The 26,223-nt window shown below is 41.2% G+C and overlaps 1 protein-coding gene across 1 annotated transcript in view; it reads right to left on the reverse strand.

The window, feature by feature from the left end:
• PPM1L (protein phosphatase, Mg2+/Mn2+ dependent 1L) overlaps positions 1-15,930 on the reverse strand; it is a 103,260-nt gene extending 87,330 nt beyond the window's left edge. Inside the window, exon 1 of the mRNA XM_075506822.1 lies at positions 14,996-15,930. Coding sequence (XP_075362937.1) covers positions 14,996-15,394 — 399 coding nt within the window. The 5' untranslated portion in view covers positions 15,395-15,930. The remainder of the gene's footprint in view (positions 1-14,995) is intronic.
• Between the last annotated feature and the right edge of the window lie 10,293 nt (positions 15,931-26,223).

Genomic DNA, 26,223 nt, shown 5'->3' on the forward strand with positions numbered 1-26,223 from the left:
AGGGACAGGTCAAGGCAATATTGGCCTCGTATCTCCTACTGAAGTGCAGGGAACACTGGTAACTCCTAAAGCAGCTCAGATCCTTCTCTAATTTATCAACTAGAGCACCGTAGCTGTAAAGTTAGAAGAAAAACTGCAGAGCAGTTATGGAGCCCTGCCAGTGCTACACCACTGCTAGATTTCCCACCAGGCATCCGTGCACCTCTGTACACCCACATGAATCCGGGGCCAGAGCTTTCAAAATCCAGACGCAAAGAGGTGCTCGCCCAAACTCTTAAAGTACATTGATGGGAACTGTGCTCCCCAGGACACAGGCACCTGCAGAGATACATTAGTAAAAAAAGCTTTCCTGGAGTGTTTCGACTCATTTTCTTCCTATAAACACAGTTTCATGACAGGGTCTTGAACTCTGACATTTGAGTAAGTTCTTGAGTGTTATGGCTTAATGATTGAAGTAGAGAAGGCACTGGTGATGCATTTTGAAACTGTTTATTGGGGAATCTAGATTCTCTGGCAGCTCAGGGCCTGGGCATTAGCTCATTCCTACCACTAATTACTTCTCCCTACAAAATATTTACATATTTGCTCCTTTTGACCACTCATCATCTTTTTTTTTTTTTTAGTATCTCACTAATTCTTGCACAGAAATAATGCCTGTAGGTTCTTTCCAGTGGTGTGGAGTTCTTTAAGCTATAAGCTTTAGGCAATAGTAAAATCCCTGTTCAGCTGGGGTGTACATGCAATTTCTTCATTTGGTTCATTTGATTTCCTCTCCTCGTGTAGCTACACAGAGGCATGGTAACATACAGACACCCCACTCCCATTTTAATTCATTTAATTTCCTTTTATTGTTCCCAACTCATCCCTCTTCACCTTGAAACGCCCCTCACTGCTAAGGGCAATTTTCTTGCAATACAGCACTTCAATTCAAGAAAGATCAGGTGGTCTTAAACATTTTATTAACATAACTTTGAAAGTCGAAACCAAAAACACTTAACTAGATCTTCTGGGGCATTTTCATGAAGAGAATAAAAAACCCCCTATGTTCCCTAACTTTTCTTTCCTTATTTAAATCAGAAAACATTACCCATACTCACTTCCAGCCTCCACATTGCTGCTGTGTTCACATCCCCAGTCTCTTAGAAGTTGGTCTCCTGGATCAAAAGCTTCCAGAAGATTTTAGTCTTCCAAGGCATTTATTTAACTCCCAACACCAGAAAATTAGAGAGAGGAAAGAGTACTGCCTCAGGAACCCACGCTGCAACACCTGCAGCAGTTAAATTGCAAGCAATAGATTGCTTGCAGTGACTCTCCTTTATGTTGCTCAAGAGAGGACAAATTATGCCAAGTTTTCAAGTCTTGCCATTAGCTCCCTACATTGAAAAACTCGTGTTGGCAAAGAAAGGGAACACCAAGTCCCCCTTCCAGAGAAGCAGGTGAGCACAAAGATTAAGTTCAGCCTCCCCTCCAACACAGTAGACATGGGCTGGAAGGTCTAGGGGTTAATTCAGTTAAATGGTTACGTGCTTGGGTCTCCTGAAACTGCCAGGCAAATCCCCTCCAGCTCCAGAAATGACTGATGAAGTGCCAGACTCCCAGGTCACGCGCATGATGAGTTCATGACGTCCACAGCGAGTTTCAGCTATCAAATCAGCCACCGGGACTCGGAGTTCACATAACGAGAAACCAGCTGTGCTCCTCACCCTTGTCATGTCCAACAGAGCTGGTCAGTGACCAGCTATGTCTAACAGCTGGCCATCTTCTCGCACTCATGCCTTGCTATTTAGATCACTTTTATAAACCAAAAATTCTGTTTCACAACAAAATGCTGAAAGAATTCATTTAAAATATGACAAGGAGTAGCACAGCACTTGACCCAGGTTCAAATCAGGGTTTCTCACAGTGACAGGTCAGTAACATTATTTTGGCATGAAAGACGACCACTAAGATCCATGGTACCGGTATGAAATAAGCATTGATGCTGCTGGGTCTTAGGTGCCATTACTTTCTTGATAACCACATTAAGAAAAGAAACTGAAGAATGCAAAACCCAGCAGGTAGGTGATGGTGTTACATTAAATAACGGAAGGCACACAGTTAACGATGTCGGTGTCTGACGGAGAGAAAAAAGGAGCAGTTGCACCTGGGAGAGAAGGAGAGGGGGACTATAAAGTTCTATTTTCAGTTGTGTTACTGACTCGTATCAGATCAGCCAAGGGACATAAGCAGAAATTTAAGCCTGTAAAATGATCTGAAAACACCTGCTCACAGAAGTATAGTATGTTTTCGTGACACAGTTTTGAAATACTTTGAACCAGAAGCACAGTGAGGTTGACTTAAAGCCACTGTGACAGACAAAGTGCTAAGTTTTCAATTTGTATATAAAAAAAATCTCAATTAAACGGTGTTTGTCACTGAAACAGTATTTAGCTCTCCTATCAATTGGGAGTGCTGGGAAACTCAGTAACAAAACATTCCAGTAAAGATATCTCTCTTCACTATAATAGGTTTGAGGTTATGGCCTTTCATATTATTCATCAACATGATTTTCATCTTCCTTCACAGTCAGGTTTTTCCTTAATAAGAGACGCCCAACCTGCATGCCAAAAAAGCTTTTAAAACCTACATTTGAAACAACTAATTCCAATATGCAGCTGGATACACTTTCTTTTGGCTCTTCTGCCATGGCATCATAATGTTGTTTATAGTTTATTAGAAGTAGCTAGCTCAATTGCCAGTCTTGAAAGTTTACACGAACACTTCAGAATATACAAACTCCAACTCATGCAGCTTAAAAGCACGGAGCGCGAAACCCAGCACATGCCAAGAGATACTCTAATTTACTCAAGAGTATTTTTCTAGTCATCGCATGTAGATCTGCAGCATGAAGCAGTATGCAGCTCCCGTCTTGAGCTGCTATATGACACTACCAGGCAGACTAGCACTGTTCTTTACAGGTAGGCAGATAAGTTAGATAAAAGTTGCTTTTTAAAAAAAAAAGTTATTTAAAAATAAAACTATTAACAAAATTTATATCTCAAAGCCTGAGAATATAATCTATTACCTTAATAAGACAACTAATTAAAATAATAGATTAGAAACAGCACATATTTGCCTCTGAAGGTTGAAGAGAAATAGAGTTACTGAACTGGTAATATCAAGGTACCACCTCCTACCAGAGCCACTAGCAGAGAGCCTTTGAGCAGATTTAGATAAGGACACCAATACTCTAGCAAAGAATACCTTACAGGATAGCAGGTTCTCCTAAGCAGGAAAAACTACGAGGTTATCAACGATCTTATCATCATTCTCTTTGAAGAGGTGGTAGGTTAGCTTGATCAGGTAGAATTGCCTCCAATTCTTGTCTGTCCTGCTCTAATTCAAGTTGTAACTGGAGTCTGAGGAGATGGTACCTGACCTCACCATGGACAATCTGGCCACCAAGTCCAGGTCACAGGAAGAGATGCTTGATAAGAGGACCTCTGTCACAAAACCGACCTTAAAAGTCCCAGAAGTGTGTCTCAAATCAATTCATCGTCCAGGGAATTAAAATGTTGTGTATAATTAGTTCTAGATGCAAATCATTCAGTAACTTCTAACAGATGTAGATACATTATTTGGCCTCTTATTTAGTTTTTTGTTCTGCTTTTATTTACAGTTACTATTCCACACAAAAACAGGGCAAAAAAAAAAATCTCACCAAAGAAAAAATTGATAGTAAATACCATTCCCCTTTTCAGAAACAATACAAAATAAAAATAATGTGAATTGGTATATCAGGATACATAATCATAATTGCTAATACTAAAGCAAAAAAAGAATTCAGGTTGATGATTTAAATGTTTGTTAATTTAAACGATCACAGAAAGTGCTTATTTAAAGCACTGATTGAAATAATTCCATCCCGGAGGCAGGAGATTGCTCCTGCCCTCAAAGTTAAAAATAATATCACCATTAACCTCAGCAACAATTTTCTAATTGCCAAAGATTACAAATCTTTCATGCAACATTCATCCACAGAGAATTCAATCACTCTACTTTGCCTTCCAAACCCATTACTGTAACGCTAGTTGTAAGGCAAGTCCCTTTTAAAAAAAAAGTCAAACTTATGTGATGTATTTTATATGAAAGCATAAAACATTTTGCAAAATGAAAAAGTCTGTCATACCAATCTCTTTGTAAATTAATGTAGCACCTCACATTACTATTTATGCATGAAACATAAGCAAGAAGAGGGGCTGCTTGGAGCTGCTCTTCGACATGTTGATGCCAATTGGCACTATGAAGCAGGCAGCTGGTCCTGCATTTGTTCTCTAAGTCCTGAGCAATAAGGACTGTCGATATGTGACAGCAAACCAGTGACCATCAGTAGAAACAAAGAGGGCAAAGTTTAGTTTTCCAAGCATCCAGAGTTACAAAACTGTTAACGCTCTTTCAAGAGCCATAAAGAAACGCTGCCAAAATGCACACTCATGCTCTCTGTTTCTCTCAAACATGCAGAGAGAGAGAGAAAACAGTATTCATCCTAAACCACAGAAATACCCCTTACACCTACATCTCTCGGGTTTTGGATCTTGGGCAGTATATAAACAATGGTACATTGAAACTGATAGTAGTTTCCCTATGGCTGCCTGGTGATCTCGCTAGGACAGTTTGTTATTAAATATATCCAGTCTTACAGCAATCTAAAATTAAGGCATGCTATGATGCAAAAACACACACTATTCTCCCTTTTCTCTTCTACTCACATGCTTGTCTTCAAGTCCCAAGCTCCACTTCTCATCTCCCTCACCCCCTTCCTGCATTGGAGTCCCTGTGCCTTGTCATTCCAGTAAGAACACTGAATGCTTTCAATTGCATGGCCAGAAAAGGTAGCAACAGCTTTTCTTCAGGCAGTTAGTACAAATTTACTTTCCTTGTCATGGTTTAGAGTTAACTGCATCTCCAAGCACATAGTGCAAGGCCACTCACCTTCACCTCTCTCCAACAGGAATCCCACCAGCATCCTGCCCACAGACAAGTGGGCTTAGTCCTCACATCAGCAACTGTGATCAGGTGTGCTAAGCATCATGATCCCAGTATCAGGTGATCACAATCATAGGCCTTTCACAACAAAATCTTGTTTAATCTCAGTTATAGGAGAATATGAGTTATAACACAACCATCTGCATCTACTGTAATCCTACATACGACTTTGGTCAGTTTGACATCTCCTAGTTAACGCCACTTTGGGGAAATGAGATTGTCTCCTTCCCAGTGTTGCTGCTTCTCTCTGCCTTGTGAACTAGAGACTGTTTTTACTCTGTAGTTATTTTCCTACTTCTCCCTGTGTGATTTCCCTTTTCTTCGATACCAATAAAGGGCCAAACTTAGGATAATCAGGATTAAACATCTAATGAACACACTAGTTTTGTTCAGTGGGATCATCCAGACTCTTGTCCAACTGCCCTGCTTCTCAGCAGAAATAAACCCACTGTTACCACATTGCATATATGTCAGATTAAAAAAAAAAAAAAAAACACATTAAAAGCACCTTCTACATCCTACATAGTGTCCTATACAACTCTAAAAAGACCTAAGTAATAAATTAAAAAACAAAGGCCAGAAAAATTAGAAAAAAAACTACTCACACTCAAATGCAGGAAAGTAGATGAAAGCTCAGGGGTATAAACATTAAGAAAACTAATGAGACAAGCATGTTTCATCCTCTCCTGCCTCCTACTCACACACTAAGTTTCCATTCCTGAAGCACACAGCCTTGGAGAGACATTTTATTTAATGCTGATCACAATCAGATATTTCAATACCTCAGCTTCAGTGTGCATTCGGAGGAAACATACATTGCAGGGAAAGTTTAGGCAATTCTGTGGTGCAGCTCATGTGTAGACTACCGGCAAATAAATCATGTTCCCATTTAACGTGCAAGTTTAAAGAAGTGCAAGTGAGCCATGGCACACCAGAGAACTGTATTATGGGCCACGCACTTTCACTTATCAGAAGAAATGTTTCATGCCCTCCAGCAGTTTCCTGTCTGGTAGAGAATGAAAAAGTAAAGAGATTTATTACATTAAACAGCGTATTGATTAAAAGCAGTACTGTATGACAGTTTCAGCTATTATAACAGAACTTAATAAAATCAAATGTTTACCCCTGAAGGGGATTTTGAAAAAAATAAGCCTTTTCAACACTTATGACAATGAGAAAATTTGCAAGGGATAACATTTTAGCGCTGAAAGTAAATGCAAATAAATGTTCATTTCTCCAGGGGAGCTTTGAGGTTTGCCGACATGACGTGCTATGGATAATTGCATTGTGGTTTAGCAGTTAAAACACGTACTTTGATTGTCTGGCTGGAGATGTCAGCTGCTCACACAGCTGTGAATCAGACAAGGTCAGAGATGATGAGAGCCAGCAATGTTTCAGCATCATAATCAATTTGTATCAGGAGCAGGATTGGTACTCCGCGCTGCCACGCAGCTCTCAGAAGTTTGTTATGGCACCCAACCGAAAGAATGGTGTTTCTTCCTCTCCCCTCATCCACTTTGCACTATCACTCAACAGCTCGGACACTGCTCTTCCCAGAACCCGAGTCCCTGTCTCATCTCAGTGCCATACGTAACCACCCAACAGCTACTTTCCTGTAATAACTTTTCTACAAGAGAAGAAAGGTAGATTTTTTTTCCATTCAGATTATTTTATGGCCTGCAAATTACTCTAGACCTAAAAGCCTCATCTTAAGAAGTACTTTCTGGTCTTTTTATTTCTTGAATGTAATCAAGCCAGTTCACTTACATGAGATCAGGAACAGCTGTGCCATCTAAATATCAGGCCTTATGGCATAAGCGGGCAGTTATTTAAACTACAGTTTACACACTCTCACCAGTCTCCCCTACCTACCCTGACTCGAGTATTTATTAGTATTCTGGCCTCTGCAAACCTTTTTTCTTGTAAACTGCAATGAAATTTACTTTTTTTAAAGCTATGCTGCTTTCAAATGAAATCTCTACATTTGGCAGTAAGTTTTAATCTGCTTTAATAAAAACACTAGCTAAAGCATTTAACACTAGCCAAACAACAGGAGTAAAAGCACACAAAGAGCCCAAAAGAAATTCTCCAACTTGTTGCAAGCACTGATTGCGCATACAACTTACAATGGCCTGGAGATCACGAGCTGTCTGTATGTACATCTTTGTCAGGATGGAAACTTCCTTTTGGACTTGCCTTATCTGTCATCTTTGTTGTCTTATTACCTTCAGTGTGAACTGAAACTCTACAGGGCTAATAAAGGGTCATTAAATCTTCATGACCTCCTTTTACATGGAAGATCTCTTGGGCTGTCCATGAGCCACAGAAACTGGTCTGTCCAGCTGGACTAGTATCTAGTAACAGTCACGGATGGTGAACATTGATGATAAGGTGAACCTGACTAGGAAGTCAGCAGTCGAAGGGAATTTGTAGTTATAAAAGCTGTTTTAAAGAAAAAAGAGCCTCACTCATACCTACTCCCTATTTCAGAAGGCGGTGGCACAGGGCATATGTTCCCAAACTTGTTACAGAGGTTTTCAAACTGGGGCACGCGCGCACATGCAGGAACATGCAGATATTTTAATCAGTAGGGATGTGCCACACGGTATGAGCAGCAACAGCTCGTATTACTGCTTGTCTTTGGCATCCCGCCCGAGATGTGGGCTGAGCACCCCAGCGCTGCCGTACAGCTCCTCCTGGGTCTGCCTGGGTCCCAGCACACGCAAGGTCCTACCCGGTGCAAAGAGCCAAGGGCTGGCATGGGCAAACAGAACACAACTTGTTGAGGTAGAGCATCCCCTGAATGGATGAAGCTGTAAGGTTTATGGGATGCTCAGGTACAAAAACATGGTCACTAAATTGCCTGGACAGCAGGGGACATGGGCGTGTGGGTAAGGAGGCTTGCTTTGCGGGGGCACAGAGTAGGGAGGATAGCAGCAGCGTCCAAAGGGTGGGCAAGTTTGCTTAAACTTTTAAGATTTTAACAAATATTATGGTGAAGAAGTGGAGCTAGAAGCATATGACTTTCTGTGCATAATTATAGCAGCTGCTGCCCTTAAATTAGTTTTGGGAAGTCTCCTTTCAAGGGCATAGATTCAAACCAAAGGGCCACTACAGAAGGAGTATATAATCATTTTGTTCCTTTTTCCAGATCTATCAGTATCTATGCTGTGCTTAAAGCGAAGAGCAAGCCCTGAACCTCGAGACCCAGGAAACCTTAGTGCCACAGACCTTTGGATTGCCTTTCTGGGTCACAAAACTTGACTGATCCCACGCATGACCATTTCCAAAGAGATCAGCGTGTTCAAAGGCTCCTGGGGATGGGAGAAAGGTGCAGCACTGCCCGTAGTTTCACTTCTGTGAAGGCAATATGTATGCGCTGAAGAAGCACGCTAGACGGGCCAGATGAAGAGGGACAGGGCTGAAGAGTCCTGAGAGCAAGGGAAAATTTAGAGGTGCCAGATGCAGTGCATGGGAACCCAGCAACTAGTATGGGACCTTCCTACAGGGCCAAGACGGCTGTAGAAAATTGCAGCCACCGGCAAAAACTAGACAGCAGCAAAACAAAACATCCATATGCCAGGAGATTGTTTAAAAAGTGAAACTGCCAGAAGCCAAAACTCAGTTTTAAGGAACAATTTACACCATAAATATTTGGATCTCTAACAACAGGGAGGAAGGAGAAATACTACTCTGGTCCAAAAGAGCTACTGAAAGCATGACACTCAAGACAGAGCTAGAGCAATCTGCTGTTTTAACTAACCCCACATGACAGAAGAATCTGAACCTTCTTTCTCTCACACTGTTAAACACAAAAATGTCCAAGTTCCTGACCTGCAGAACAGAATCAATCAAAATCCCACTTCCCTGAAACTGTATTTAAATCTATTATTGTCCAGGCTGGACATTGGTTAAGCAGGACTACCTAACAAGTCTTCACCATTGCCTACGCTGTGTGGTAAGCAGTATCAGTAGCACAAATCGGCACATTTTTAAGCAATTTAAGATGTTGCTCACTTCTGAGCCTTGATCCATCTTTAGAGATTGCTTACGTACCTAAGGATGTGGCCCCAGGAGCGGTACCGCAGGGTATCAAGTTAAAAAGCGTCAGGCACTCTAACAACTGCGCTCTGAACATTCCTGCTCGGTAGCTGTGAAATATCCTCCCCATCTACAGCGATGGATAAGCTGCCGGGCTCATTGACCACGCAGCAAGAGCACGCACACAAACACTTCCTATGGAGTAGTCTGAGTTACTCAAGTTCACAAAGAAACTTAAATGACTTTCATAATCTGAAAGCATCTAAGAATCAACATTGATTTAATTAAACCAGTAGCAATCAGTTGGCTGCCTGTGTGCCCAAACACAGAAGGACTGATTCAAGCTAAGCTAGCAGACTACGTTTAAAATTAATTGACTTTTTGATTTTTATAAAAATTGAAAAAGACTCAATTCTACACCCAATGATACAGCTGTGAATGGCAGCGATAAGAGTTCCTACTTCCAATTACATATTTTTACACCGTTTTAATCAATTTTAAGTCACAGTTTTGTACAGCAAATGAGCATATAGTGTAGACTTAAAATCAAATAAGCGTGGTTTTGCAGGGTGAAAATCATAACCCTGAACATGGTATCCAAGAATCAAAACTTGGACAAACTAAACAAAATGACAGAAATGTTTCTATATATCATTTTGGCTTATATTTAAGGCCACTCGTGTAGAATTTATAAGCAGATTTGAGACTTGCATGTCAACATGACCTCACCTATGTAAATATTTATTCAAACATTTAGGCACTTAGCAGAGGATTCTAGATTAGAAACTGAAGGAAATGACTATAAAAGGAAAACCATCCCAGCAGTTTCTTTTTAAAAACTGGAAAGCCTCAAAGGCTTCACCTTACAACTAGGCTACAACATCCATAAAAACTCAAAGCTGTTGTTTGGTTTTTTTTCTTATACTTTATAAAATCTCAAGCCATTAATCCTTAACGGCCTTTACTCAAAAGTATGATAGATAAATTTTCATCACTAAGTTTGCTTAAGTCGTTCTGTATCAGAGGAACAGCTTTTGAATTAGAATTAGCAGATCTGGATAAATTTAGGAAAAAAACCAAACTTGTTAGCTTTCTCTTCTTTCAATACAGCATAAACACCTTCTGCTATTAGGATCAGAAACTAAGAAGAAAGAAAAAATCCAAAGATCAACAAAATAAAAATATTAGCTCATTAGTTCATATTTGGCAGAAGACAAATATCATCTTCTAACTGTCAACTATCATCTCCAATTAAATGGAATAAATTTACCCCTATCAATGCTTGAAAAGATGCTCATCATCATAGCACAGCCAGGTGAGTTCAGGTCATCAGTTTGTGAGGGGGTTAAAAATCATGTTAACTGGTATGAACACAAGTGTACAGGCAGTATGTCCTATTCTGACAGTATGATTTACAACTGCTCTGCTGATGTCCTCACATGTTTGGTAAATTTGTGGTAGTTTGCCTTTGCCCTTTGCCTTCACTGAAGATTAAGTCATCTCATATTCATTAAAGGAGGACAATATGCACATGAGCTATTACCGTGGTACCCAGCATTTCAGAAGTTCCCTTCCCAACCTAACCTCGTGGCAACTTGTTTCTTGTGGCAGGCCTGAAGACGCCAGCAAGTTCACCCCAATCAATCAGGGAGGAATTAATCATGCTTTCAAGTACCTGTATTTTAAATGCACAGCAGGCTCATTTAAACACAGCTGGCACAGTGCCCTCTTCTCCAGGCCTTACCTCAGCGTTCATGTTTCCATAGTCTCAGACAAGGCTAGTAAGGACTCTCACCATTATCTTCTGACCTTTCCCTTTTTCTTTGTCTTTGTAAGTTAATCAGTAACCAGAGATGTCTGCCAACAGTTCGTGCTACTGATTTCAAGGTCCTGTGGCACACAAAGCATTACGTGATTCTGTATGTGGTTACAAACATTAGCCATTTATACAGCAAATTCCCTCCTTTCACATTTAAGCTCCCCAATCTTTCCCTACACTATGAATAAAAATAAAAAGGTGTATTTCACATACTGCAACACTGTATCAGCAACTCTAAAAACCAATTATACCATGCAAAGTGCTCTTATCCAGACTTACAGACCATAAATAGGAACATGGCAAGGCTTGTTCCTTAAGGAAGCTAAGGGAAATAAAAAGAGGAAGACATTTTTTATGAGACAGTTACTGAGCTTTAATTTCCCACCATCGTTATCCACATCAGTTTACGACTGCAAACAAGCACAGGCAGCATATAAGGTACTATCTATTACTATAATTATTTTTAAAGTCTTCACCTCATAGGGTTAGGAAAAAACAATGACATGCAACATAGCCATAACCATAAAACTGCAGATGGTAGCTGAGCTACTTTGTTCTTGTCTAATACTGCAATCTCATTAAACCGAGTGCTTAAACCTTAAATATTTGAGAAAAGAACCCTTTAGTAAATGCAAGTTAAAATAGTTAAATCATCCTGATTAAGCATCCATCCTTTCCTTTGCTCAGCTTTCAAGCTCCTTGTTTATTTTATCATTTATGTAGTTTGCCACTTCTCAATCTTCCAGTCTAGACAGGCCCAAAGCTTCTAAATAAAGGAAAAAGGGGGGGAAGCACTCAAGTAATCTTTAAGCATTATAAAGAAGCTGATGAGAGAACAAACAAATACTTTCTTCTCTTCTTTTTTTGATTCTAAGTTAGAGCACCTTGAAGACTCCTTTCGCCAAAGTCATTCAGTGAGACAAGACAGAAACTTTTCTTCATTCTTTCTAAGACTACTTCTTTGCCCGCTACCTGTTCTGCATTATTATTATTATTCAATCTTCAAGAAACAAACTAACTTTTATAAAAGAAGACTGCACCACACACCATGTATCGAGTTTTCTCTCTGAAATATTACTGCCTTTAATAAGTAATTGCAGCAGCACACCAGATTCTTAGCTGTAAAACAGAGCATTAATAATTACTTTTGCTTATTGCTTTCTCATCAAACCAGCCACAAAATTTAAGTAAATGGCTGCCAACCTATTCAGGCTAAAATTGTAAGATGGAAGAGGAAATGACATAACAGAAAAGTAGAATTTATGCAAAATGTTGGCAAGATTTAAGCAAAACCCAGAAATCTTCATATATTAGCACTACACAGTAATTCATATTACTTGAATCATGCTTCTCTATCTTTCCACTTCAACATGATATGGCAGGAAGTAATTAATGGAGACACACTCCCTTGTATATAGCTGGAAAGAATTAATCTAGCATCTCATTTGTGGTATTGTCTGTTTGGAAAAACAATTTTTCCCCATATAGAACAGTTTGTTTCACATGTAACTCCAGCGATTAGCAGTTCTTTGTTCTTTAAAGACACACAAAGAAATTTAATGGGAGCCCATACGGAAAATTTAATCTTCACAATGGCTTTGCTACATATGTAGGTAAAGTATTGCACAGTCATTTATCTTTAAAAGAAAAAAATAAAAGTAAAATAAGACATCCAGAAAACCAATTCAAATAGAGACCTGAAATTTAGTATTATGTACTACAGATTAAATAAAACCATTAATTTTTGCTATTTCTTTTCCCTCCCCTCTTTTCTACTCAAAACTACAATAGCTGCTCAGATTAAACCCTATTTTTCATAATTTATTTTTTGCTGTATGCATAGCACACAGTTCATGCTCTTCTGATCAGTTTTACGTAAAATCTAACGCTAGAAACTAGTTATGTCCTGAATCATTAGGCACCTATTTTTGTAGGAGTAAAGGCCACTAAGAACATCTGGGGATTTCATTAGAAAGATAAAGAAGAGATACTAGATACATACATTTTTAAAATATTAACTTTAGCAAGGTTTGGAGAAAGATCTGCTAAACCTTTCAAAATGACAGGCCTCATACAAAAGCTTCATACTTTGTCACTGAACCAATTAGGGCAAGTTCTGAAGAATCAGAGCTTTCCACAGAGCCAATATTATTAAGATATCTCATGGATGTAATTCCAAGATCCACAATAAAACAAACAAACAAGCAAGCAAAAAATGTACATAGGGCACATTCTTGTCATCTAGCTATTCTCTGTGTTAGTTTTGGATTATTTAATATACCGAGTTTGCAATCAAGTGGAGGGCAAGATACATATATGATACAAAATTAAAGAAAGATGTAAGATCCCCCTTTCACAATGCCAAAGTCTAAGCGCCTATATTATACTTCTATCTGTAACAATCTCATAATACTGTTTAAAAACATGACACAAATATTCCTGCAAACTTGTTTTGGCTGGTCAGTTCAGACAAGGAAAACTGTCAGTTTAAACAAAGGGGAAGAAGGCAGAAGACAGAGCACAAGCACCTTCTGTCCAAAGCCTCAGAAAACACACGAGCCAGATGTACCAAATATACTGATCAGAACTAATATTCCTTCAGGAGAAGATGTGTACCAGTTTGCGATACATACACATTGCTACCTATATTCCTCAAGGGCCAAGGAATAGTGAACTGGCACAAGTACACCAGTAAGAGTTGGCACAACTGTGCCCCCATTGAAATCAGACATAAAAAGGCAAACAGGTTCACGACCAGAAGTTTTTACGAAGCCGACAATTTTCAATATCTGAAGTGTTTGCATTATTTTAAAGGCGGCAAAACAGTAGACACCGCGAGACAGCAGGAGGACAGATGACTGACTCCCTTTACAACTGTGCAGGCAGCAGAACAGCAGCTTTTTGATTATGTGCCTAAGGCCTGGATTTTTCAGGCAGCACTTCCAGGTTTAGAGGGGCAGCAGCTGCCATCCTTGTGCTCCTTTAGTGGCTGGGCACTGCCAATGCTTTTCTAGGAAGGACTTTGGCTACTTGATCTGTGAAAGCAGCTGGAGGAACACCCAAGCTCTCTTGCTGCCTTACCCCTCCTCGGCAGGAGCGCTTACGTGAAAAACTTCAACATCTTGCTCCAGCTTCCCTCATCCCAGCAAAACCCGTAAGTTAATCTCATACCCAGCATAATGGTTACTAGAGCTAATTTGTCACACAGGGACAAATTCCTTGTCCTTTTTCAGAGTTATGAAACATGTGCTTTGTGCTATACAAAAAGCTACGTGGCAGCACCGCAATCCTAAATGAAGAGGAAGCTATAGTTTCAACATTTGTCATCTGTAATAACTGAAGTATCCCATCAAGCTGTAAGACTAATTACATAGCACAACCTAAAGGAAATCACCCCGCCTAAAAAAGTTAAGAGGTTAAACACCAGAAAGTTTCAAAATGACAGTTTTCCTGGCTTTCCACTAGGGAGGGGACAAGTACAACAGCACAGTTACAAAGACATTAAAAACTACATGCAATTCACAAACATGATAACCTTTTTCAGTGACTCGCTGGTCTTCACAGGAGAGTGAATTACTGCGAAGACATGTTTTACGCACATCAGCTTTAAGGCTGCACACATGCCTGCCTTTAAGAGGACTCCTCTCTAACCACTGCTGATGAGCACAGCTCCTGACAGGAGGGGGAGACCAGCCCTGTGCCAAAATCAGATCACACCACACTTCGCTGTAACAAAAGATGACTCCAGGGAGTTTGTGCTCATCATCGTTATTCCACGCACGTAAGAGCCACCTCCAACGGCTTTTACTTCAATTAAACCTTTACTACTGTAAAGGGCAGAGGGGGTATAAACACATTTATACCGCGCCAATCGTGGAAGGGGCAGTGAGAGATAAATGGAATGGAGTATTGTTCCCTCTCCCTATTTAGAGACTTTCCCCCACCTCCCCCTCCCCCCAAACAAGGAACAACCCCCCAAACAATGCCTCAAGATAACTGCACAAACCTGGTGGGCAAAACCACATCCATTCCCTGCCCTGTAACCATCCTCCCCCCCTCCCACCCCTTTTTTGGTTGTGGGTTTTTTTTTTTTTCCAGCTGAGCACTTGCCTCTCCTCCATGCCCATCAAATATCCCGAAGATGGAGGGGTGAGTCTTGTTCACCAGGTCAGTGATTACTTCGAACCTGTCCTCCATGTGATCCCTCCGGCCTTGGATGGAGTAGACAGCCACGTTGTGGCTCTTGAACTCCCAGGTCTTGGAGAACTCTGCGTCCAGCACGTCTAGCCCCCCGAGCCTGTCATTCTGCATGATCTCGGCCACCTTGCCCTTCACCATCTTCACCGCATCCCTGCTGGACTTAACAATGGTTTTCACCTCATCCGTGTGGAAGAAGTAACTCCACAGGGCCAGGCTGATGCACAGCAAGAACAGGGTCTCCGGTCTAAGCAAGAAGTAACGCATGATCCGACCCAGCAGAGACAGCAAAGTCATTGTATCCTCTATCATTTATTATCGAGACCGTGTATCCCCACACCATGCAACGCGCACCCCGGCGGCTGGGATGGCTCTGAGCCGAGGCAGCGAGTCAGTGCATGCTCCGCTGGGGCGCAGCCGGCGGGCGGGCAGCGCCGAGTCCCGCGCCCCGCCGCTCCCTCCTCCCGGCGGCGGCCTCGGGGGGCCGCTCCGCGCACCGCCGCTGCCGGGCGGCGGCCACCGGCGCGTCCCGGCCCCGCGGCGCCCCGTCCCTCCCGCGGGGGAGCCGCGCCGCGAGGAGCGGCGAGGAGCGGCGAGGAGCGGGCCCGGCTCGGCTCGGCAGGCTCCGCCGGTGCCGCACCCCCTGCGGCCGCGGCTCCCCTCAGAGCCCGAGCCCGCCGCGGGCGCCCCTAGGCCGCTGCTCCGCCTCAGGGCCCCGCGGGAGGCCGCCGCGCTCCGCCGCTCTCGCAGCTCGCCCCGCCGCGTCGCGGAGCCAGCGGCCGGCCGCAGCGAGGAGATGCCTGGCAGGGCCGCCCACGGGTACCTGTCTCCCGTGTCCCCCACGCCTTGCGCCGTCCCTCCCCCGGGGCGGAGCGCCGCCGCCGCCGCCTCCTCGCCCGGCCCCCGCCGCCCGACTACAAGCCCCGGCGGCCTTCGCGGGGGCGGGGGGGGGGGCCACCGGGGCGGCGCGAAGGCTTCTGGGACTCGTAGTCCGGCGGGGCCGCGGAGCCGGGCCCGGAGAGAGGAGGGCGGCGGGGCGGGGGACGATCGGAGTAAGCTGGGGCAGGAAGAGCAGCGCAGCCCTGCCCGTTACAGCCAACCCGGACTCTCATCAGGGAGTAGCGGGGCGGGAAACGCTCGACTGCAGCTGGGCGTATTTCAAAAGCCGGGGTGACCCTATCAGGCACCCCTGCATCTGCTAAAACCCCTGGGAAACCAAGAAACAAAATAGTGCTGTGATTTTTCTAGAGGATAATCTCACCAGACTATCCCATAGTCTCCAGTTACAGTCACGGGCTCGCAGGTTAAGGGGAATCAAATTAGGATTTTCTCAATTAATAAACTGATAGTAGAGTTTGCCTAGACAGCATTTTAATAGAAAAAAAACCTCCAGTGCTCAAAACGTGTGTTCTCTTTCTCTGACCCATTTCTGTAAGTCGTCATTCTTCTGCTAACTGATAAGCAATGAAAATTACAAGCTGTGACTGTGTGAGCAGAAGTTTGCGGGAATATAAGCAATTCAGCCTAGTGCCTGAGCTGCAGATGAGCTGGGGTGATTTTCAGCCAGCTGGCAAACCAGGGGTCTGAAAACTGACAAAATTAATCAACCAACCTCAGAGAGTACGACAGCTGATATAATAGTCAAAACGTAAAAGTGGTGTTGAAAATGAATTAGCAAACCACAAAACCAGTCTGAAATTTTGAGTGAAAAATGTAATAAACTGTCAGCCGAGGCAGGTACGAGTTCAGGTACGTGCCTTCCAAGTCTTCCAGCACCTCCCACTTCCTTAGCACTTTTGTTAACACAGAAGTCACACATAAACATACATAAACTATTGTTTTGCTGTTTTTTTCAAAGATCAGCTTAAGTAAATTACATAAACCCAAACCTGGTTAATGCAAAGTTAATGATTTAAGCCTTTTTGTGTCCGATTCTTACATCCAGCTCTGAGAAGCAGGAAAGTTAAGGACAGATGTTGTATATAACGATCATACTGCTTTAAACCTTAGAGGTACGTAACACTTTATTAGTACTTCAAAGGACTATCCAAAGCTGTGCATTTCAGGCCTGAAGAAACTCCTACCTTTATCTTCCCATCTGTCACTATCCACTTGAGTTGAGCTGCGGGCTCTTTACCTGAAAGGCCAAAATACGTGCCCATGAGTTCAGTAATACAGTAACAACACAGCCTTGAGAACATCTACAGCTTACGGTGCTGACCAAACAGCTAACTTAACGGGTACTTCCAGGAAAAGTAAGACTAAATGTGACAAACAGAGGCTGAAATAAAGCTGAAATTTTATAAAAAATATTTGTAAAATAATATTTTACAAACTTTGTAGCTACATCTAGCCTGAAGCTTTCGATCAGACTAAGTCCCCATTTTGTCAATAGAGCTTTTCTAGCAAAACTTCTCAGTTTAAACAAAGCCTCAGTTTTGTTCTATCTAAACTGTGTCCTAGTGTGCCTGGGACACTTGCATGACAACACAGATCCCTCAGCACAGTCAATTTGTCTTTGTATGTGTGCCCTTAGAGAGCTGATTTCTTCTCCCTGGCTTTTTGCTGTATCTGCTGCAGCAGCTCCCCTTTGAGTTGTTCATTGTACTGGCTGGCAGCCGTATGTGGCCGCTAAGCAAAATTGGCTCTGTAATGATTCTGTTTGTTTTTAATAATAACTGTATTATGGCCTCCTTTAATTCTATTTAACATTATGTTTAATGAAAGATAAAATAAATGTAAAAATGTGGAGAATACTGCTCACTACTGCCAACTAATTTGTTATTTATTTAATCATCATTTTAATGTGTATGTACTATCAGGGAGCAGTGACTTGTATGAAAGCTGTGTTTCACTGATGGCAATTTTAATTCAGACTATGGAACTGCGAAGTGAAATAAAGTGGTTTCAAGCCAGAAGTGCACAAATCACTCTTCCAGCCACCAGCGTGCACCTCCTCATTGTTATTTCAGTTGCCGAGGACTAGTATCCACACACTGTCCAAAAACTTTCTCCAGAGAAGTACAGGATCCTCTCTGTGCTAAATGCCCCCAGAAGCAGAAGATGCTCCATACTACCTTGGAGCAGTCCATTAGCAAAACGATTATTGTTGCCTATCTTCCATTGTATTATACATATTTTATAGTGCAAGAGAGTTCAAGTTGGTTCCAAAAGCATCTCGGCTATGAAAATATGCTCTGAAATGCTCTGCAGCTGTGGAGTGTCTAAAGCTTTCCTTTCTGAATGGGAGGCAGATGAAACAACAGGGTAGAGGCAAAGTCGTGTTCTGCTAAACAGATGCACTGGGGTAGCAATTGTCATCGTGATAGGGCCATCTCCAAGTAATCCATGGAAATACTCAGCCCTATAAATGGAACTGTCCACTAATGAAATGCTAATAATCCAGGTATTAAGTACAAGTTCTAGACAAATGTACCATTAAGTGCAAAATTCAAAGCAACATTGAGACAGCCCAGTGATCTGATTCGGAGTGAGCCAAAAAACCCACTTTCATTATGCACTCCATGGGTTTCATTAAGCACTCCATAGCTGAATCCTGCACTGCTTACTCCAGCAAATCTCCCCAGTGGAGAAACAGAACTTCAGGGTCCAAACACATTCTTTTAAACACTGGAAATCAATAATAAAAATTTCATAAATATTTGGGATATCAGTTGTTATTGAAGGATTTCATTTTGGTTTTGGTTTTTTGGGGGGGAACTCTGACTTTTGTTCATTTGTGAAAGGAATGAAAAGCCATCACTGAGTCAGCTTCACAAATGAACTTAACTACACACGCGAACATGTGGAAAAAAACCATTTCTTGCTCAACAGCTCCTCCTATTGCTTACATGTAGCATGAAGCTATCAAGGCAGAATTTGTTTTCATGCATTGGCTATAGAAGCAAATAATCTGCTAATATAAACATGTATTCATCGTCTATTTAGTGTTATAATACACAGGAATTGGTTATATCGTGCCTGATATGGAGTAAAATGGGAAATTATTTTGGGTCCAAGAGAAAAAAAGCAACATACAACTTTTGTTCATAGGCAATTTTCATGGTACCCAGAATTAAAATACAGAATAAGATATTGGCGAAAGCACTCACTTTTCCTAGTCTGCACAATATCAAAACTGTTAGTGTTATCATTTCTTTCTTATAATACAAAAACAATGGTTTTGATTGTAAGAAGCCTCATTTTGTAAAGATACTTAGAAGGATAACTTAATAACAATAAAAAATTATTTCATTTACTCTAGTTGCAAACTGAATTTACTATTATATTACCCTGGGGATGAACACTGAAGATATGATACTGAATGGGTTGTCAGCTTTACTGGACAATTTACTAATGTGAAGCATTTAGTTTGATGGAAATTTCCTTGTAAAGATACTACCAAAATCTGTAAAATTTCTATTATATAATATTCTCTGGGATGCTAAAATGTGGAGTATGCTTCTGTTATTCTTTACCATATTCTGCTGCCTATTTGAAAAGTCTTCTCAGGATTTTCAGATTCAAACAGTGTTATTGGCATAAATCAGAAGTGCACGCTGATGTAGCTTACTGCAGGTTAGTCCTTTCATTGCAGGTCAGAACACTGAAATTTATATCAAAATATTCCCAGAAACCTATAGAGCCATCTCCCTTTTCTCCTGTTAATATATAAAATTGTAAGAGAAAAAATAGTACCAATGATAACTATAAAACTGTCTTTTTGCATGTCAGGAATAAAATTGCAATGCAGTAAAATCTCTCGTGCTTTTCTTTTCAGACGTTTTAAAGAAACAAATTCTAGAATATTCAGGATGTTCTTCGGCCCTGACAGACACAGCTCTCCAGAGGAAAAACAGAATAGCAATAGTATAAACTGCTTTCTACAATAGTTTTGATAACAGGTAAAATACGTTTTCATTTTTCTGCCAATTATTTTTATCCTTTCTTTCGATCTCAGTTGACATAAACAACACTTTCTAATATTGTTTCCAGAGTTTTATGTTGCAGCAAATGCCAAGCATTGCAGGTAAATTCTGCCTTCTTCCTGGTAAACCCATGAGAAATCTTATTATAGGAATTTTGCTCATCTTGCATCTCCGTTGAAGAGGAACATTTGCAGATGTAGAATGAAAATGGCAATTTTCCACACAAGTTGTTCTTTTCTATTTTCCATGATATCAATTCCCATTCCTCATTATAGTACATGTTCGTGTGTAAAGTCTGATTTTCGTTTATTTCCTGGCAACGTAAAGTGACCTCAGTGTCAGTGAGAATGAGAGTCACAAGATGCAGGGAGATTTCTGCAAAACGGAGAGTCATCTTTTAGCAACATCTTTTATTTAAACATAAGATTCCACTATGGAATAGTGTGCCCCAAACCACAACAGTGAAGCAGTGTATCGCTGTGCAGCTGAAGCACATCCTGGATATATTGGGAAGGTTAAATGTGTGCAGGTACCTGCATACAGACAGATAACATGAGAACGGAAATCCCAGACCCGGCTTACTAATGTTAGGGTATATAATTTCTGATTGTAAGTATATAATTTGGGGTAAGTTATATCTGAAGTTAACATTATTTCAAGAAAACAAAAATCAATGTAATTTCCCAAGTAAACTGAGGGGTGTTGTTTATTAGTATTTACATGTTCTTACTTACTTGTAGTATCAGAGCCAAACTATCCTGTGATACACACAGTCAATAAAAGATGCCAATACTCGTTTTATGGAAACATTTAACCAGGGATGTATTTCAGAAGGAAATTCTGGAGTCTATCAACTTACAGAACCTTAAATCAATACAATTATAGAATTGCAGGAAAAATTTGGCTATTGTGGGTGAAAAGTAAAACATTGTTGTAACGGTGAGCTCACATGCTGATGTAAAGACAACCTGCAACTGGCATATGGAGGTGGGACGGAAAGAAGCTGACAGGAATATAATGTGATTCTAGTCTCAGTAGTTATACAGTTACCAGGTGATCCAAATATATAAAAGGTTCACGAAGAAACTATAATACTGGCCGTGACAATGAAATGCGAACAAAAAGCTGAAGCTCTGTTCCCACTGAAGTCAGTGGGAGTCTTTGCTTTAGACCTTGGTGGGAGCACAGTCCCAAAATTTTGATTCTGAGTCCACCTCTCAAGGGCAGGACAGACTCTTGGAAATTCTCACTGATTTATTCCGAGGTTTCCCTGGTTAGGCCCTCTGTATCATAATTATTCAAAACACATTTTTCCCTGTCAAGTTTCCAGAGATGAACTCCCTGAGAATTGGAGCATGACTGAAATATCACCAAAAACGCCCGGCAGATAAAGCTGAAGATGATCCTGACTGCCAAAGCTGCTAGCTAAAGTATTCTTTCATTTAAATAGCAGCATAACTTTGTATCAGTACTGAGTGAAGATATATTTGGAAATGTTTGTAAAGTATTTGCTGGTGAATTAATGCATCGCAAACTTAGCACTTTTATGAAGAACTCCAAAATATGCAAGGAAAATATAAATAGAAGCTAAGCAATTTAGAATCACTTTGAATTAGCTACAAATGGGCAGCATTCTTATTAAATCTTTCTCACATTTCAACACAAATTGATAAAAATCAACAACAAAGCAATCTTAATTTTCTTCTTCATTAATTTTTACTTGGTTTAGCAGATGTTTTGTGTCTTTGTTGTAGACTATTTAATTTGCATTAAGCAGGAGACTACAAATTTGATTTATACATTTTAATTCCTTGCATTTTTACTCCTTTCAGATACATTGGTATGCAAAACGTTATGGGCTGCATACTGGACTAGATCCTCGGGCCAGCCAAGGTAGGCTTGTACCAACACTGAGATGAGAGGGGAGCTGAAGTTACAGGTGCTTTTTTTTGTGACTTACTTGAATGCTAAAATTAACGGTGGACTCGGCTGACTGCATAATGTAAAACAGATCCCAAGTTGCACTCGGTTCCATGACTCTTCAAGAGGTTAGTTACAGCCGCAGTGAATTTCAAAGGTGCAGCAGCGATCCAACCCTGACACCTTCCTTTGACCATACTCTCAATATACCCTAAAAAGTAAAGCCTTCTAAAAAGCATGATAGAGATAACTCAGCTCTGGGCTACTTAAGATTTCCTTGAGCAAGCCAGGTAAATTGGTTTTCTGACTGCTTTATGGTCCCTGAATGGCACGAAGCAGGCAGCCTGTGTTCCTTTTGTCTCTGGGAATATGTGATTGATTCTCACACACTGCTTCATTTTCATATGCAGCCTCAGGGACAGGCTCCTTTTACTCAGTTCAAGAGGCTCACTTATTTTCCCAGATTTTGGTGATGGAGATAGAGAAATATTCAAACAAGGATGGAGGAAAAATTTTTTTATTGGGGTATGGAGAATTTATTAAGACTCTCCCCATTTTTTTAATTATAGTGTTTGTATTCAGGCCCAGTGCTTGAAATGGGTCTGTCGATAAATAAAGATGAAGCATTCATACCTCTATGGCTGAAATGGGATAGGTATTCTATAAGTGGCAGGAAAAAGAAGAGACTCAGACTTTCTCTAAAGAGCCGACACAGAAAACTGAAGGAGCATTGCTGATATCCACTGGATACAGCCATAATCTTCCTCCAAGAGAAATAAAAGCACAGAAAGAAATACAAAAGTAATTTTAAAAAATCAGAAATTAACTGTTAGGCACAGTCGCAGAAGACGACTTTAAAAACATTCTGTGTTAGGTAATAGGGATAAACTGCTTAGAGATATTTAGATGTCTACGCTCCACTGAATCATACAAGAAAGTTTGGGTTCGTAAGAACGGGATGCAGTAAGGAAAGTGATAATTCCCATACACAACTCCTACTCAAGGATGTTTTAAGTGATATCTATTCTTCTTGTGTGTCTGCAGTGACAAACACATTTCTTTTTGTTTGTTCTCCATCTTCTCATGGGCAATATGTCTAGTGAGATCCAAATGGCACGGTTTGTACTAAAATAGCTGCATGGGTTGGTACCTTCAGCTGTCAGAACTGTCTCTCCTTCCTTCCCACTTTGTGAAATATACATACCACAGCACCATCTGCTTCACCATGGTGCAGATTTGCCGCATAGGAGCTGTATTTTAATGGGAAAAATCATTTGACTACAAGAGACTTTTATGACTTTGTTTTAATTTTCTTTTATATCTACTTTTTTTTTTCCCTCCAGTCCCCACATCAGTCCTAGGTCTCCTGAGGCACCAGACTGTGAAGCTGACACCAGATGGGGGAATGAGTTTCAAACAGCTGCGGGCTTCCCTACTGCTGCTTCCAGCTATCAAGGATTCATTTCTGCACGTGCATACGGAAAAAGCTGGTGATAGCAAGACAATACTAAATCCAGTTTTCTTCCCTGCAAGCTCCACTGCTTTCAGCATTCTCACAGCTCACAAAATTTTCCACAATCATAGTATCTGTTTAGAGAGGGCAGAATGACTGGCAGCTGCCTTCAGCTGATGAAAAAGAAGCGAACAAAGGATGAGAGAGCGCATAGAAGGAATGGAATGTATGTACACGGATCCCTCTGCAGGAGGCTGTTTATCAGATGTATGAACTGATTTATTTATAGCTAATGACTTCTCCAAAAACATTGTTCTCTGCTGACCTTTAAGCTTAAATTGAAAGTCAGGAGACCTACTCTGCCAAGTAAATGAAATAATTTTAAACTAAAATACAGGGGGAAAAAGCTTCTTGCTGTATTGTGAATCCATTGTTAACTACTGTTATCTCCTGCTTTTTCACCTTATTATCATTGCTGGTCACTATGGATAGGTACTATTCTCCAGAATAACCAGTAAACCTGGTACGTGAAAAGAAAATAACCACAACTTGATTTAATATGGGAGTTGAGGACACTTATCCAGTAATCTGATCAGTTGCTTATACTGTCAGCTCCTTATACAGGGGTTCTGTCTCTCAGTGGCCTGTGCAATGCCCAATCCATTAGTAATGCTCCACAAATAAGGAACAAGGATTTGCACTTTTGCCAGCTGACATAATTAGTCATTGCTTCCTACAAAAATACAGGAAGCAATAACCAGGCTATTTCAACCTGCCGGATCCTGCCTCTTCTCACTGTCAAACCCACTCACACTAACATGTTAGAGCTCAGCTTACAGAACTGAGACGTTTGCGCCCAGAGAGGATTGTGCCCTTTCTTTGATCACCATCTCTGCTCTCCCGAGCAGCTTCCAACAGCAAAGCATAACGAGGTTCAGCAGGACGGAGAATGCCGGCACGCTGGAGTCAGCCTTGCCCCAGAGAGGCAGCTAATTCGCCTCACGCTGCCGTCAAGCCCCATGCTGTGGGCCTGAAGACGTGTGTTTTACAATGGGCTCATCACGGTCAGCAATGCCCGTCATCGCTTTCAAACCGGGATGCTTCAGGAGTCAAAGTGCGTCCTGTCACCTTTTCCTCTCGCAATGCCAATTAGACTCTGTGCTCTGCAAGTGCACAAGAGAGACACAAAGGATGTTGATGAATCTTGTTTGTTGTTTCCCATCGGAGTTACGAAGGAGACCTTTGCAGTAAATGGAAAGTGATGCTGTTTGCGGGAGGGGTGATACAGTATTTCACATGCTCGCTATGTCCTGAGCTCTTGCTGGAGGAGGGAGGGGAAGGGTTTGCTCCCTTCCTTGATGCACAGTCGATATTCCTGCTGCAGTTCCTGCAGCTGTGCACCTCTGGCTTCCCCTTGTGCCCCTGCACTCCTGTTTCCACCTACCCCCTGGGCAGGTGCTGTGGTGGCTCAGGGAAGACAGGGCCACTGCGGCTTGACTTGACCTGCTGCAGAAAAAGGGCATCAACCACACTCTGCTCTGTCACCAGAAGTGACAGCACAAAGAGAAAGCACCCCTTCCTCTATGGACTCTCATAACATTTCTACTTTAACTTTTAAGCATAAGAAATGTACCTCAGGATAGGCAGATGAACTGAGCAGAAACGTCTTGATGTTAGAATTAATCCCGTGCTTTAGAAATAAAACCTGACAACTGCATGCAGATAAAACAGTTTCTCCTTTCTGCTCCTTGCTGTAATGGAAAAAGTAAAGTATTGAAGAAATAATTTCACAGCTTGGCTAAGCACTAACTAACAGCACTTTCTGTGTAACAAATACATGATGCTATGGATTTGGTAAAGGAACAGGAGATGGCTGATGCACTTACAGGAGAGGAACTGGGCTACCAGCCAAAATGTGAGTTTTACTAGTTATGTTCCCATCCAGGAACTACAAGAATTAATTCCTGAATTGATGTATGTGAGGATAGAAAAGCAAAGCACAGCATAATTTGCAGACTCTTTGGGCTGTGTGCATATTCATCTATTTTTTTTCTATTGCTTTTCTTTATCTGCTCTTTCTAGATCTGAAAATTCATAAAAGTATTGAATCGCAAAACTCTTCGGAAGTGAAGTAAGCTGTATTTACAACCTAGCTCCTGTGTAAAAGATGGAAGACCCCCACTCTTTCAGTGCCTTTGAGCCTGGTGCCTTTTAAAGAGTTTCCTTCAGCAAGGGTTGGTTCAATCAGTACGCATGAAAGAGTAGAACTACAGTGAAAAAACTAAATGCCCATATACTTTATTCCTGTAATGATTGTGACATGAGACATATTACTTGTAAGTCTTTGAGATATTTTTATCTTCATAAGTTTTCTACCGGAAACTACCAGTAACAAGCACTCTCAAGAAAATCTGCACCGCTGAGGTGTAAGGAGCAGTCAGAAATGCAAGATCTGAAGCTGATGCAGTGGCAGTAAATGTTGGCTTGTGTAAAATGCAGTTTTGAGATACCACACAAAGTTCCCTCACAGTGAGTTTTAATTCAGAAGTTACAAAGATGTACAAAAGTTCGAGTACTTGTCTAGCGGACTCAATGGCATGTAATAAAGGCCTTTAACCCCAATAAAGTGGGTTCTTAAAGGTTTGAGAAGTCTCACGCTGACAAACATCAAGACACAATACAAGAAAGCAAGTCAGACAGAACCTCTCTGAAGAAGTGAGAAACCCCCATTTTAAATGAAGATACATACTTTAAACTTTGGCTAAGTTATGTTGGAGTGAAGTAATATGTATTTGAAACCGCAGTTGCCATTTTCTAAACCCGCTCTATTACTTCCTTAA

This window comes from Mycteria americana, chromosome 7, assembly GCF_035582795.1.
Source record: "Mycteria americana isolate JAX WOST 10 ecotype Jacksonville Zoo and Gardens chromosome 7, USCA_MyAme_1.0, whole genome shotgun sequence".
Classification (NCBI taxonomy): domain Eukaryota; kingdom Metazoa; phylum Chordata; class Aves; order Ciconiiformes; family Ciconiidae; genus Mycteria; species Mycteria americana.